The 14160-nt window shown below is 40.7% G+C and overlaps 1 protein-coding gene across 2 annotated transcripts in view; it reads right to left on the reverse strand.

Moving 5' to 3' along the window:
- Nucleotides 1-14160, reverse strand: part of esamb (endothelial cell adhesion molecule b) — a 66061-nt gene that overhangs the window by 3405 nt on the left and 48496 nt on the right. The window contains exons 1-6 of one of the 2 annotated variants that reach the window (XM_078167023.1): nucleotides 14074-14134; nucleotides 12330-12475; nucleotides 10631-10832; nucleotides 10054-10209; nucleotides 1793-1915; nucleotides 1577-1706 (exon numbers count right to left, since the gene is read on the reverse strand). In XM_078167023.1, coding sequence (XP_078023149.1) covers nucleotides 1577-1706; nucleotides 1793-1915; nucleotides 10054-10209; nucleotides 10631-10832; nucleotides 12330-12440 — 722 coding nt within the window. In that variant the 5' untranslated portion in view covers nucleotides 12441-12475; nucleotides 14074-14134. Of the gene's footprint in view, nucleotides 1-1576; nucleotides 1707-1792; nucleotides 1916-10053; nucleotides 10210-10630; nucleotides 10833-12329; nucleotides 12476-14073; nucleotides 14135-14160 lie in introns of those variants that run through there. The other variant, XM_033630926.2, reaches the window with a different exon arrangement.

The raw sequence follows: 14160 nt of genomic DNA on the forward strand, positions 1-14160 counted from the left end.
CCCTGAGTGTTCTGTGCTGTGCTGGACCAAATCAGCCCGGGCCCTATAGGATCTCAAAGAACCCCAATATTGTTGTACAGGGTACCCTTAGCCCCAGGCAAACCTGTTGTTAAAATGATGGTTATTGGGATAGAAATCAATGGATAATGTAGTCAGTCACTATTTTTCGAGCCCCCCTAGATGGGTTCTATTTGAAAACCTTGGAATTCAAAAGGGTTCTCGAGGGAACCCCCTAGATGTGTGAGTAAGCACCCTTGGGGCGGTGGTAGCTCAATCCATAGGGCTGGGAACCAGGGTCACCAGTTCAGGTCCCCATTTGGATCAAATATAGTGTGGACTGGTAGCTGGAGAAGTGCCAGCTTGCCTCCTAGGCACCGCCAAGGTGTCCCCAAGCAAGGCACCAAACCCCCAACTCCCCAACTCCCCAGGGCAGCCCCCACCCCAAATTCCCCCCATTTAACCCTTTGAAACCTGAGCAAATTGGCCTGATTTCGTTTAAAAACATGGGAAGAAGGCAATGAGCACCGAAAGAAGAAATGACCCAAAAAATTAGCAAGAAATTACTGAAAAGAGAAAATTATAAAAGAAATTTAGTAAAAACAGAGATATTGGATAAAGGAGATACCCCACCGTAGGCTTATCCAATGTTAAGAAAATGGTTACTCTTCCTGTCTCCTAAGTGGGAGGGAGCCCCCCCCCCCAAAATCTATTTATTTATTTTTTGCAATTTGTAAGACATTTTTAGACATTTTGAAGTTGATCATTGCCTTTTTTTTACCATGTTTGTGAAAAAAGTCCCACCACTTTGCTCAAGGTTCAAATGTTGAAATACTTGCGAAAGGTGACTGAAAGCAGCACAAGAAAGTGATGTTGCTCCAGGTTTCAAAGGCTTAATGCATGTATAGGTCCTGTTTGTGCATGTGCGTGTATCTTGGATCTGTGTGTATATCACAACAGAGTGAAAAACATTTGAATTTCCCCTTGGGGATTAATAAAGTCTATCTTCTTCTTCTTCTTCTTCTTAGAAGATGGAAAGGTTCTGAATAGAAGCTCCAGAGAGGGTTGAGGGTGGAACCATTACACCATAGAAAGTTTTTCTGTTGAATCCCCCCATAGGGTTCTAGGTGGAACCTTTCACATATGATTCTAGGTATTAACCTTTATGTTTGGTTCTTGGTAGAGCCCTCTGAAAAGGGTCCTATTGGGACAAGCCAGAGAACTGTATATGGTTCTAGTTAGTACCTTTATTTCTAAGAGTGTTGTAAAGCTGTACTTCAAAGCCTGCTATCATCAGTTTTCACTTTATTAGGTCGACTGTGCAATCTAATGCAATCCAGTACAACTGTTCTGCCTCAGAGCACTTTTATGATGCCTATAATGTTCAGTTTTTGTTGACACTGCCATAGAGTGGTTCATTAAATTATATGTTTTAGCACTCTATGACTTCAGCAACAATGTCACCAAAAACTGAACATAATCTTTGTAGAGGCAGAATTTATGACAGAGCTGTTGTACTAGATTGCATTCGATTGCACAGGTGTACCTAATAAATTGGCCACTGTAGTAAAACTCTCACTTGATCTCGTTGGCCATCTCCTCCTCAGTGTCCCTTCTCCGTTTCAGTATGAATATAAGGAAGAGCACCATGGCCACCAATCCCACCACGGACCCCAGGGTGGCTGCTGCAATCATGCCTGCGTTGGAAGCTGGAAAACAGATCACACATCAGTATGAACACTTAAAGTAAGTCACAGTAGGGGAGTGTAGTGGAGTTAAAATATTGTGTACGTACAGGTGATAACCTCCAGGTTAATGGAGCAGCTGTCGGAGCCGGCAGTGTTGCTGGCTCGGCAGATGTACTTCCCTGACATGCTTTTAGTGAGGTTGCTCAGCCTGAGGGTGCCGTGTCTCTCATCTGCGAAACAACCACACAGTTACAAACACATCACAATCACATATTTATGTGAGCTGTGCAAATGGGCTCGGTAGAATTAGAGAACTATAAAGGTCAACATTACATTAATAGCACACACTAGGGAACTATATTACTAAAGTAACAAACACAACTTTACTGCAAGAATGAACTGAGGATCATGTCCTTGTTAAAATCGTTCACACATCGTGTATATGAAGAAAACAACAGCACCATCAATCAGTCATAAATGAATAAACTGACAGAAATAGAAAGTTTCTACTGTGTGTAAGTTTCCTATTTCAGATAATTCAGCTAGTTTTTGTCTGTTTTACACATGCTGCTGCATGTTGGTGTTTGTTAAAAAGACTTTTCATAATGCATTAAATAAATACACTGATGCCTGATCCGAATAAGTCACGAGCAACACAGATGAGCAGCATGTGCCACGTGCACAGTAGTTGCAATGTCTACCCTTAAATATTTTTTTTCAATGCAGCTAACTTGATATCAGGTGTAATAATAGACAGTTGCAGTAGTAAAGGCCTTATGATGCTACATCTGCTGCTCTCTGTTCCACTGTACATTTTACACTGGAGATGCTTTTATTTTCATGTTACGTTATTTAAGTTATGGTCGTCAATGTTTTTGCTATTAGGCTACATTGAGTGTTGAGTTATATCCAGTATTTAACACTGGCATTATCGTTCCTTTGCTATTCTAAATACCCAGATTTCAACTTTTGCACAAAGTTTCACTTTGAATTTTATTTTGAATGTTTGCACGGTACTGGCCAATAAAAATGCTGCTAGAAGTTTTGTGTTATTGTGTTAGTTATGTCTTCCTTCTGGGGAGTAGAATGTTTGTTTCGTTGGATGAGCATGATGTATTTTATATGGCCAGGTTAAGCAAAGTGCATCCATACTACTGTCTTATTAACATCTTGGTTGTTGACACACCAAGCTTAAGGCTGACAGTAGGTCAATGTCGGGCCATTGGTGAGTGTATTTTGCCCACACCGTTAGCACTAGTTTGCCTGGGTTGGCTTGTTTCAGCCCATTCAGCATGTTGAATCGTCCAAGCTCATTGGTGAATGATATCACTGATTGACAGCTCAGCTCAGTGCACGAAAAGAGAAACATGAATGACAAAAGCAAACAAACAACTGAAGTCAAGAGGGCATGAGACTGAAACAAACTTGTTATATTAGGTAGAATTATTTTAGGCATTGAGCTCTTTGGCAGAGATGGTGCGGAATAGTTTGTGTTATTGTCCGCTAGCGCACGGTATCCTTGAGTCTTTCAACATAGGGTTGTGTTGTTAATGTGCTAACTGGCTAACAGCCATCTTAAATGTCTCTGTGATGTTTGTTTGATATGTTGTGTGTATCACATCATGGTGGTGTTGAGTCATTATTTACTGATTCCCACCCATAATCCAGAATCTAATCCACTATTGGCTCTTATCCAGCACCTACAGTACCTATATAGTTTATCACTGGTGCAATCCTGCAGCAGTCAGAGCTGCAGAGGATTCTGCAGTCACTACATAATGATGTTTGTCAGCAATTTTTGTTTCAATATTTTCTCACACCAAGGTCATGACACAGCAAAGTTAAATGTGTGTGCATCTGCCACAGGGCTGTCACAACTTGGTATTTCCATTCAACACAATCTGTTCCTCTTGGCACATCTGGCTTTAAAATGCTCTGTTGTTGTTGCAAACATAGGCTGTAGAAAAATAAACAAGCTCTATGAGGGACTTATCACAACAAATCCTCTGAAATCCAATCTTAAATGTCACATCTCAGCATGTCTTCATCTGATGTGTTTTTGCTTTCGTGGGGAATGCAAGGGAATGAGAGTAGGTGTGCGTCTGTTTAGTGGGATCACCCTCCTGAAGGGTGTCCGGATGGGTGGGTGTCTTAAAAGTGTTCGTGCACGCCTGTCGCACTCTGCGCTGAGTCAATCCCCACAGAGGGAAGCGTAAAGCAATTCAGGGACTCGTCCAAATCATCCCAGATAAAGTCAAGGTTCACATTATGCCAGCAAGCAACATTTTAATGCAAGAGGCCAGAAAATCCTCAACAATCACTGTGTTCAAACAGCTGCGTTCCTCACAAAGTTTGGGTGTACTGTGGATTGAGCTTTGTGTCTGCACCATCTGCTACTGCACCACCAGGAGCGAGGTTAATGTAGGCAGGTGCACACAGACCACTGCCAAGAGTGGAAGTACAGTAAATCTGTCAATACCCTAAGATTTTAGGTAACTAAAACAAGTGTAACTCGATGTAAATTCAGAAATGATCTGCTATAATTTGCTGCTGATAAGAAACACACGTCCATGTTGGTCTGGCTAATGTGTCACACAATTAAGAACACCTATATACACTACAGTTATTACATGTTAAAGTAAGAATACTGGTGTTCATTAACTGATCATAGCTTTATCATTAACCTTTCAACCAGAGTATTAAAATCATGCCACAGAAATCAAAACAAAACTTTGTGCCAAATCAAACAGTGGCAGATGAGTGTGATATGCCCTTATCCCTCTCTGATTATTTAATCCCCCTGGCCTGAAACCCAGCTGTGAAGAACCAAACCCAATTGTGACAGATAAGCAGAACATCAGCTGACTGGGAGCTTGGAGCGAGTTCAAGCCTGCACAGTGATCAGATCCCAGCGGCGGAGCTGACGTTACAGAAGGTGCTGCCTCGAATCAAGACTGGGGCATTACTCATATCATGTTGCCGTCACTGCAAGGTCACTGAGCGGCATTTGTCAAAGCCCCTGACACACTACACGTGATTAATGTAATTCAGTTTCTATAGGAAGCTCATGGTATAGTTTGCCTCCTCACATGACATCGACCAAGCTGCAGTGGATTAGTTTTCACAATTAATGTAAAAGACCACACACACAAACAGAAATGGTGTATCAATTATTACAATTAATAAACTGTTGCTAAGGATTAGGGCTGCAACTTTAATGATTACACCAACAAAAAGGTCTCAAGATTACGTGTTTCATCAGACAAATGGTCCAAAACACATTCAGTTAACAATAATAAATGATAAATGAAACTACAGCTAGCAGCCAGTTAGCTTAGCTTAACGAGTAGTGGCAGGGGGTGACCAAGCCCCCAGGAGCAGTGCCGGGATTGAAGCCAACCATGAATTTACAATTTGTGGGTCCGTCAAGTGACGCCATGGCGCCCTAAATAACTTCTCCCTATAGACTTACAATGTGAACAAGATGCCTCAAACTCAGAACATCAACTTCCCAGTACAAACACTTAGACTGCCCCTACTTACATCATGTCCTAAAAGTTGTAAAATGCACTCATAGCTGAAACCAGAGTTTCCTGCCCAAGATTGAGCGGTTGGGAGCATGGATGTATAAATGTATCAGGGTCAATTATACAGCAGTAATATGTGTCGCAAGTCAAATGTACATTTGTAATATTAAGCATTATAATTACACAAAATTTGGTTCAGTTGTTGTTACCTGACACGCTTAGGCCTCCGTACTCAATATGTGGAACCCTTGATAACCCGTTTCTGTACCCTTACGTTCACCTTTGGGGGTACCCCACTGATAAAAGGGGTGTCTCCCTCCTTGCCTCTCCCCTTTTGCTGTTGTACTCCATGGGAGAGGTAAGCGACATTGCTCTTGTGGTAATTTCCATGTTTGAACTATGTAAGTTCATTTTATTCTAACATAATCTTGTGGCACCTAATCTGTGTAGGGGGCTGGAGTTTGTATGGTTGTGTATGATGGAGGATTTTTGCCATTTGTTGTCAGGAGAGGATTAAACGGAGATCGCCTCTGAAGATATCCACCGTCTGGGCCTCTTTATAGCTACACAACACAGACATCACTAGAGTCCACTTGTTACATTACCCAGATCCCCCGCATCTTTGGGCTAACATAGCAGGCACACCAATGACTTCCACTGGCAGAGTGGCTAACTACTGGTTCAGCCCTCTTAATGTAATTAAGAGGGCTAATTGTGGCGAAAATTATTTAATTGCACGTGTCTTCTAGTCTTTAGAGATGTTATCAAACTGACTGGATCAAATTCTTATAGTGAAAGGAGTCATTTCACAGGGCTGTGATGCTTAAAAATATTTATCCGCTTATTTACAGACATCTCTTTCACAATGTAGGTCTATGGGAAAAGGACCAAATGGCATCACATGACAATTGATTGGTTGGGTGCCAGGTTAAAGGAAATGCTAGTGGGCTTGCTCTATAGGCCTATGGATGCAGAAGATCTGAGTTATTTAAGACCTGGAAGTTGAACTTTTTCAGCTTCTTGCACCACTGAGCAACTTCCATAGGAATCAGCAGTGCTTCGTGTCCAATTCTGTATCCAGTTCTCTTTATCCATCCATGGGGGTAACAGTTAGCACACTCGGATTTGTCTAACGATTAAAAAAATCTGCCTAACAACACCAAATATAGTGTAATACAGCACTGCAAATACAGCTAAACCTAACATGACACACATACTAAAAAGCTTTGAAGGACAACTTCAACCCTTCTCACAAAAATGATTCTGTATGTGATTTTTTAAATTCCTGATATTCAAGAAAATATTAGTGATGGTACTGTGTTCACCAGACTACACTTGACATAAGATTCCTTGAGAGTTTAACATCCATATTTTTGATGATTTAATAAATGGAGGGTGAATGTGGATTTTTAAGGTTGAGTAGGATTTATTATTACCCGGCTTAACAGCTATGCTTTCTCTTTTTTGATGGTAATCTTTTTTGAAACATAATCCTATAAGCATTCTTACAAACTGGGTTGATTTGTTTTCCTTTAAAGCTTTTCGTCCAGCTTATGGCTGTGAATTGAGGAGTGGCATGTCGACCCCTAGGTGCAGGTGAGGACTAAGGGGGGGGAAAAAGATGGAAAATGGAAAATGGGAAAATGTAAATGTGAAAACCCTTACCCATGAACCCAAGGACAAGCATGGGCTGGGGGCAGGCTCTCCATTCTGTTTTTAGTATTTGTGCAGAAGGAAAGATGGCAGAGAGAAAGAGTGATGATGAATGAGAGGTAGGGAAGAAATGGTTAAACTGATGGGGAGGGGTTGGAGTGAAGTCCCAAATCCAACTCTTGCCTCTTAGAGAGGTTGATCAAGTAATGACATGGGGCTTGTTAGATTAGGCACCAAGGTTAACAGGAAATGAGGAGTGCCGAGAGAGGATCAGCAGAGAGAGAAAACAGAGAGAGAGATTGCTGAAAGAGATAAGCAGTGATAGCGGAGATCAAGGATCATAGAGAGTCATAGAGAGAGAACACAGCAGCGTAGATGAAAAACATGGGTTTGAACTTGTGTGTGTGAAAGGGTGGCGAACACACATGTGATGGAGGCGTGAGTGTGCATACTGCACTGCAGAGCCCTGGGTCAATGCACAATCAGAGGGAGTAGTTTTCATTTCATGAATCTGAGGACGTTTCTGCCATAAAGAGATGAAGGCCAAAGATCAAAGCAGTTAAGTCAATATGCAATCAATCAGCCTAAGTCCTGTTGCTCAGAAGCAGATGGTGTTTTCTCTGCAGCATCATCTGGAAACAAACAGTACAAGTGTAACAGAGATGCACAAATGCCTTTTATTCTCTCTCTCTCTCTTGCCTGGGCGGTGAGAGGAGTGTGTTGTGGTTCGAGTTATCTCAATCTGTAAAGAGGATTTCATGCTGCATGTTATGGCACGATCGAGGATCTTCCTCCGAGGTACATCTGGAGCATCTATCAGTAAAGCCCACAGGCAGCGTCTGGTCATGTGTGTGACCTGACGACACGGACTCAGCTTCATCTGCATGTAAGGTGTTAGAGTGCATGACATTTAGACCTGCACCTCAACAGGCTTACAGATCAGCTATCTACCATTTTTAATGCTTCTGTTCGACACATATCTATGTTGACAGGGAAATGAGGCTGGCTGATTGCTTTCACGTCTTTCGCTCTCCAAAATTACCCACTTTAAAGAGTAATAATGTGACGCTATTTTAACAAGGATGCCTGAATGTGACATGATGAATAAGTGTAAGGCTTGCCTCAGTTGTGTGCAACCTATAATAAATGAATGAAAAAATGCATTTCTGTAAAATCTGCTTTTGTATACATTTATATGAACCTAGGAAAAAAGAATCAAGAAATTGGTTACAGCCCCTCCCATACTAATGTTAGTATGACAACAACAACAACAAAATGCTGTGTAAATCTGCATTATGAATGCAATAACCCTACCTAAAGAAGCAGTATGTAGGATTTATGGGGATATATTGACAGAAATGGAATATAATATAATACATATGTCTTCTTTAGTGTATAATCACCTGAAAATAAGAATCTTAGTGTATCTACATAGAGAGCAGGTCCTTGTGCAGATCACCATGTTGCACTTCCTTGTTTCTACAGTAGTCCAGAACGAACAAATCAAACACTGGCTCTAGATATGGCCATTTGTAATTTCAATTTTTTTGCATCAGCTGTAGTTTGCAACACCATTTTTAAAAAAAGGAAACTGCTTTATTCTGTGTTTTTACCAGTTTAAATCACCTGGTCTGTTTGTTTTGGAGAGGAAGAGACCTACTACCACCAACTGATCTTAAGGGCTGTTTCATAGTCGACGCAAAGGCACGCAGACGCAAATGCATTGGGACGCATTGAGACGCATTGGCCGCCATGATGTGTGCTTGCGTCTCAAAATGTGTTGTCCATTTTTTTGATACGCGATGCAGCGAGGCGTGTAATACCATGCGTTGTCAGTGGGGTAATAATGCAAGTGACGTACCCACTTTTTGTTACTCACAGAAGAAGCAGGTATGAAATATGACGGGCGAGGAGGAAAAACTAGTGCCCTGCACTAGAATAGCAGTACTAGCTAGCTACAGCAATACTAGCTAGCCAGAATGTACTGTTGACTCTGCTACCCCCTATTGCGTGAGCGATGTATTGCATTCCAAGTGTCGCCTGCGTCGCTTACGTTCAATGTGTTGACTATGAAAGGAAGTGCATTGCTCGTGAGGCTTGCCTGCGTTGCGTGCGTCAACTATGAAACAGGTCCTAAGTCATGGGAGAAAAACGGTCAGCACACATTTGCACGTGCGGGGCTAGCGGCCTGTCTCTGACATGCCAAACAGCATTTGAGAAACACTGATTTGTAAGGTGAAATTGCTTTATTCAGTGTTCTTACTGGTTTTAATCATCTTGTGCGTTTTATTTTGGAGAGGAAGAGTCCTTTGCGGACAATTCAGCTTCTGGTAAAAACCTCTTGAACAATGAACACTAAAGAAATACCTAACGTGGATACGTTTCAGCTGGCTGTAGTCTGCATCATCACCACTAGATGCCACTAAATCCCCCTAAATCTTTAACACTGGACCTTTAAAATCCAGTTCCTATCCGTTTTTTAATAGGCATGATATGTTTATGTCAAATTCTGGCATTTTACAAAAGAACATTACACTCGTAGTTTGAGTAGTTCTTGTGACCTTCCTCTCAGGCTGCATACAAGCCAAAAACCTCCACCAACAGGCCTCCTTCATTGAGGACATTCTGACATGTCACAGCAGGAGATGCACAGGTGTAAATAACAAAATTAACGATGGCTCAACTCCCGTCAGCTGCTTCAGTTTTAGGCTCCTGGTATCGGCTCACTGTCACACTGTCATGGCTTACTGGGGTAGCTGAATAGAACATTGATAACGTTATCAGGAACACTTGTGTTTCTCCTACTATGACAAGTCAAAATGTCTGCTGTGAAAAAGGTCCGTGAGATAAGGGAACCTGCATGTAGCCTGATAGGCAAAACCCAGGAGAAATAAACCGGAACTAACTCGCTAGCCACCGCCTGCTGCTCGTTAAGCTTAATTGCTGTGAACTCGTGGTAATAAGGTGCCTGAAATTAGCTGTGTTTGTTGGGACTCCTGCTGCGATAGAAAAAAGTAAGAACATAGGTTAAATTACATTTTTTCACTGCTCCAAGTGTCACAAGCCTCCATTTTATCTGTGTGACTGCAGGAAAGCTGGGCAAATAAACCCCCAGTTATCTACTACAGTAAGTATTTTTTTCTTAATTTGGGTGTAAATGCTAAATCCTGTCTTCAGAAATTACTCACTCTGCATCGGGGAGAAGAAGACCTCAGACAGTGGTGCAGCCTTGGTCCATTTGTACTGAGGGATGGGTTTTCCTTGACTGGACTTGCAGCTCAGAGTCACGTTGCCCTTCACCACTGGGTTCCCTGTCATGGTGCACACTGGGGGAGAAGGAGGGACTGCAGAGAGAGACAGACAAACAGACAGACAGACAGGGTATTATAACTAAATAACACAGGGTCAATCACCTCATATTGAACTTGTATGTTGGGCTTTAATCTACTGCAAACAACGTGGAGATTTCTCAGGGCAGTGGCCATATTGCATATGAATAAGTAAATGTTTTGATCCCGCGCTGTTTCATCAGCTGCTGGAGGATGACATAATAACCTCAGAGCCAAGTGAATCCCTAAACAGCAGATGAGTTTTATGTGGACGGCGCTTACTCACATAAAGGTCTGATTTTTAAGAGAACGACCTAAAATCCTTCAAAACATGTTCAGCATTTACTGTGCCTGAAATTTCCAAATCCGAGGACATGTGCGCGGCTCTCTGATTAAATCTAACCTTTGAAATTCCTCTGATGCTGTGGTCCATTACCTTTGACATTAAGGCGCATCTCTCCCAAAAGGCCAGTACTTCCAGGGATGATGACAGAGCAGGAGTAGAGTCCAGAGTCAGACTCCTGGGTGTTGTTGATGTAGATGGAGAGGTTGGCTGATGGCATGGCCGCGCTGAAGCCCACTCTTTTGGTGAACTCATTCTGGCCGTGCCCGACCTCGCCTGAGCTAAAGTTTATCACCTGAACCAGAAACAAAAACGCATGACCATGGAAGCACTGAACACGGCAGCACAGAATCATTACACTGTTAATTATTAATACTCGTAATCAGACATTTTGGAGACTTTTAATAAAATAAAACACAATTTGAAAATAAGGTAATACAGAGACATTTACTCTCTAGTCATTTGAGTTAGATAATTTTAATTTTAATTTCTGCCACCATATTAAGATGCGCAGATTAACCATATAACAGAAATCAACGTCCTTCATAAAGATAATCCCGACATGTACAGATGGCAGATGTTGAATTTTAGGCAGATTTTCTGTTTGAGATAAGCTCGCAGGCATCGGACACTGACACTGTTTAGATTATATTAATCATGCAAAGACCCTACACACCCTCACACACACACACCCTACACACACAAACAGTTTCACCAGCAGTTCATGCCACGTGTGCTGTAGGAGGTGCAGCAAAAAGTAGAGATGCAATGTCATTAGTGGCGTTCTGTCGTTAATAACAACCTTCCCACCTTCCGCTTTGAATTAAAAATCTGTAATGGTGTTGGGAATAATCCTTATCTGTACAGATCTTCTTACAAATCACTAGATGGGTTTCTCAGCACGTAATATACCCGTCATCAGATACAAAAAGGCTCTCTTCCTCTCATGTAAAATTCAGATGACGTATGTCTGGTACAGTAAAAAGACTTAGTGCTGCAGCGATTAGTCAATTAATCGATGAGTCATTTGAATCAAAATTTAATCGCCAGCTTGTCTGATAATTGATTAATCATTTCAGTCCTTTTTCAAGGAAAAATGTCAAACATTTGCTGGTTCCAGTTTCTTAAATGCAAGAATTTGCTGCTTTTCTTTGTTGTTTATGACAGTAACTGAAGAGTCTTTGGGTTTTGGACTGCTACTTGGACAAAGAAGCAAACTGAACACATCATTCTGGGCTCTGGTAAAGTGTGATAAGCATTTTTTACACTTTTATAGACTAAAGGATAAATACATTAACTGCGAAAAAAACGGCAGATTTCCTAATTTATCTGTCAATTATTTTCCCCATTAACCCATTTAAAAAATGGCAAAAAATGGTATGAAATGCTGATCACCGTTCCCCAAAGCCCGAGGTGACATCTCCCAATGTCATGTTTTGTCTGACCGACAATGTAAACTCAAAGATATTTCAAATTAAAAGGACAAAAAAACAGAGAAAAGCAGCAAATCCTCACATTGGAAAAGCTGGAACCAAATAATATTCGGCACTTTTGCCAGAAAAAAGACTTAAACTATCAATAAATCATCAAAATAGTTGCCCATTCATTGTTTCAGCTTTATTTTGCTTTGTACAGTAAATATAGTACTGTTGTTGTAGTAGTAGGATCAGCAAACACACAGAACATCATTGTAATCTCTTTAAAGAGGCTCTCATTTCTTTACTCCACTAGAGGTCAGAGCAGGGTCAACTATAGAGCAGATCAATGCAGATTGACTTTGTGACCTTCTCACCTGCTTGGATTCATTTCCCCTGAAGTGCCAAATGACAGAGTTTTTGGAAATGTCTGAGTTGGGGCTGTACCACGCGTGTAACACCACCATCTGGCCCTTGACCACCTCCATCTCTCCTTTGGGGAACTCCACATTCTTTGTGTCACCTGGAAGGACAACACAGGAAAGTGTTAATCAGTGATGTAATGTAGCAGAGGCAAAGCAGTTCTTACTGGTGTCATGATTTAGGGCAGACATAAGTTGTATTTATGTGATGTTTATTTCTTTGTTTATTTAGTTCTTGCATGTCCAGCTCCCATTTTGGATTGAATCTATGTTTTTTTGCAGGGCTGCAACTAAAGATTATTCCATTCTGCTGATTATTTCATAATATGAAATGTCAGAAAATAGTGAACAATGACTGTAACAACTTCATAATGCCAAACTTGACTTCTTTAAACATCTTGTTTTGCCCAGCCAACAGTTCAAAACCCAAAGATATTCAGTTTAAAATGTATAAAACATCTGTCAATTAATTCTCAATTAATTAGTAAGTTCTTTGGTTTATAAAATATAAGAAAATGGTTAAAAATGTCGTCCAGTATTTTCCAAAGCCCAAAAGATGGCGTACACAAATGTCTTGTTTTTTCCACAACCCAAAGATATTCAGTGTACTGTCACGTAAGAGTAAAGAAATATAGAAAAGAATAGAGAATAGAAAATATTTACTTTTAAGAAGCTGAAATCAGGGAATTTTCACTTTATTTTTCCTAAAAAATTACTGAAATTGATTAATCTAATACAAAGTAGTTGTGATTAATTTAATAATTGACAACTAATCAATAAATCATTGCATTTCTACAAGTGACTAATCAGTTAATGGATTTTTTTTTTTAGAAATTTTAGACAAGTGTGTCAGGTGCACGTTTATTCTGCTTTTATAAAAGAATAAAATCAGGTCAAATATGACAAAAAACGGATGAAAATGAATCACTGTGCTGCATGTGCACGTCTCTGACACTGGAATTTGTCCATTTTTACAGTACAAAAAAAGATCAGACAGAGGACACATGAAACAAAAATTAAATTCAGTAAAAATCTGCAAACATCCCCACTGGACTCTGTCATCAAGTTGTATTTCATAACTGTGACATCGGCTGATCTGATCTCTTATGCTCCTTTATAATCACCAGCAACCTCAGGATCAGGCAATCCCAAACGTGCTCTGACTCCCCCCTGACGTCTTGACGTGCATCTGTGTGTGTGTGTGTGTGTGTGTGTGTGTGTGTGTGTGGTTGTGTTGTCCATTTGGTTTCTGTACATTCAGCTACTCATCAAAGGCGAGGCAAATTTCTCAGATCACATGGCAGCAGAATAAAGCAGACTTTGGCTTCAGTGGTAAAGTTAAAAAAACCTGCATCTGAGTTAGATGATCACATTATAATAACTGACATTCAATTTCTTCCACCTTCAATTCCTCACGTTAAAAAACAGCCCTGTCTTCAGCTTTACATCCATGCATTTTACAGATAGGGTTATAAATGAGTTATTTAGCTGCAGAAGTAAAAGTTTAGGAACATGGTTTATGAGAAAACAAAATTTTAAGGACTCATGCTCACACGTCAATAAAGTACAAATAACTGTCTAGAAACTATATATATAAATATATAATATTACTGTCACTCAAGAAAATGAGCTATAAAGGAAGGACTGAATGGAAGAAGACAAGATCCTAAAGAAAACAAAAGGAGGATGCCCAACTCACAGGGTGCCCAGTCACCCGAACCGGACAGCTGAAGCTGGATCAACTGATCCCAGCAGTCGGTGTCCACCCGTGTCTCCAGTTTGAAGA

Source organism: Epinephelus lanceolatus, chromosome 4 (assembly GCF_041903045.1).
Source record: "Epinephelus lanceolatus isolate andai-2023 chromosome 4, ASM4190304v1, whole genome shotgun sequence".
Lineage (NCBI taxonomy): Eukaryota > Metazoa > Chordata > Actinopteri > Perciformes > Serranidae > Epinephelus > Epinephelus lanceolatus.